The 1,782-nt window shown below is 45.5% G+C and overlaps 1 protein-coding gene across 1 annotated transcript; it reads left to right on the top strand.

The window, feature by feature from the left end:
* Window positions 1–247: 247 nt before the first annotated feature.
* Window positions 248–1,138, top strand: LOC131692775 (brachyurin-like). Its single transcript, XM_058980041.1, has one exon. The coding sequence runs from the start codon at window positions 248–250 to the stop codon at window positions 1,136–1,138; it is 891 nt and encodes a 296-aa protein (XP_058836024.1).
* The last annotated feature ends 644 nt before the right edge of the window (window positions 1,139–1,782 follow it).

Raw genomic sequence — 1,782 nt, 5'->3', positions numbered from 1 at the left:
TCCGCTTGTTATACGCACTTCTAAATACCCATTGTGTTCAATCAAGCATATCGGTTATCAATCTTATCAATTCACGTTGAAGTACGCATGATAACATTTCATACTTCAGGTTTCCCAAATCGTAACCTCACGCAGCAAAAATTTCAATCCGTGCCCATGATTATCGAATTGAGCTCCCTTGGTCATGAACATATATAAGAGCGATCAAATAGACGCTTAATATCAGTAGTTGTTTCCGTTACCCAAAATGAAGACCGGGCTAGTACTTTTGTTAGTTGGTGCTCTAGCTGTGGCTAGTGCTGAATGGATCGATATCGATTGGTCCCAGGTAAAACCGATCGAAGAGTTCGATCATTACTGGGCCCGTCTGCCAGCGGAGTGGCAGTTCCTGCGTAAGCTTACCCCAGAACGTCGAATCACCAACGGACAGGAGGCAACCCCCGGTCAGTTCCCGTATCAAATCGCTCTGCTCAGTACTTTCGCCGGAGGTACCGGTCTGTGTGGAGGATCCGTGCTGACGAACAACTACATCCTGACTGCTGCCCATTGTGTTCAGAACGCTCTCGGAGGAACTGTCATCATCGGAGCTCATAACCGAATCAACACTGAGCCAAGTCAGCAGAGAATTGCCTTCGGTAGCGCTGGAATCGTAATTCATGCTGGATACACACCCACCAACATCAGAAACGACATCGCCGTTGTCCGCTTGAACAGTCCCATTGTGTTCAATGACCGTGTCCAACCCGCACGTATTCCAGCTGCCGGCGACAGTCGCCAATTCGCCGGTGATACCGGTACTGTATCTGGATTTGGTCGTACCTCAGATGCCAGCCAGGCCACTTCCTCTGTGGTTATGTTCACTTCCAACCCAATTATGACGCAAGCTGATTGCCTTTCCAGCTGGGGTGGTAACACCAACATTATTCAGGCTCAGAATATTTGCCTATCAGGAGCTGGTGGCCGATCGTCTTGCAATGGTGACTCTGGTGGTCCTCTGACCGTCTCCGACAATGGTTCTCTGCAGGTCGGTATCGTTTCATTCGGATCTGCTGCCGGTTGCTCGATTGGAATGCCCTCGGTGTACGTTCGTGTTACCTTCTTCCGCGATTGGATCGTTGCCAACTCGGACTTCTCGTAAGGCGTGCAGGAATGTTTTCAATTTCTGTCTTTCATATACCTGAATTCGGAATAGTTTGTCCCACGACAAATTAGAAGGAATGTAGTTAGTAAATTGTGTAGTCTAATCAATGTATTCTTCTTCAAGTAATCCGAAAACCATGTTGTGCTGATGGGTTTATCGCATGTTTGTAGAAGAGTCGAAAGATTACCGAAAGTTTTACGAGGCTGAGCAGGCTCCAGGGATGTATAGGAGGGCGAAGGGCACGTGCCCCCCTATTTAACTAGAAGGTGTTTTAGTAGCAAGATACTATCATTTTCCTTCTGAATTTTTTCGTCATCGTCGTGGCTAGTCTCCTATAAATGATCTTCAACTTTTTTTAATTGCTTTAATTAAAATGAAAGCAAATTTTTTGGTCGAAGCTATACTCGGAAACAAAAAAAACATTTGGAATTTCGGCGAACAACAAGCATTGTAATGTGTCTATATTCTGAAATAGATCTCAACCATACATCTCAATGAGTTTCACTGCCGATTCGCTGTATACAGGACAATTGTGGGGATGCTGCATCGATAATACTGATTCTGGTATTCCTTTCTAGGCCACAAATCAGTCACATATCTTGCTGCCATCCCAGGACAATTTGGGAAAATAAACATCTGAT

This window comes from Topomyia yanbarensis, chromosome 3 (assembly GCF_030247195.1).
Source record: "Topomyia yanbarensis strain Yona2022 chromosome 3, ASM3024719v1, whole genome shotgun sequence".
Taxonomy (NCBI): Eukaryota; Metazoa; Arthropoda; class Insecta; order Diptera; family Culicidae; genus Topomyia; species Topomyia yanbarensis.
Note: the sequence above shows the minus strand (reverse complement) of the source record. Positions and strands in the feature narration are given on the sequence as shown.

What these genes read in the sequence shown, in the direction of transcription:
- LOC131692775 (XM_058980041.1), top strand. Translation starts at nt 248, where the DNA reads ATGAAGACCGGGCTAGTACTTTTGTTAGTTGGTGCTCTAGCTGTGGCT.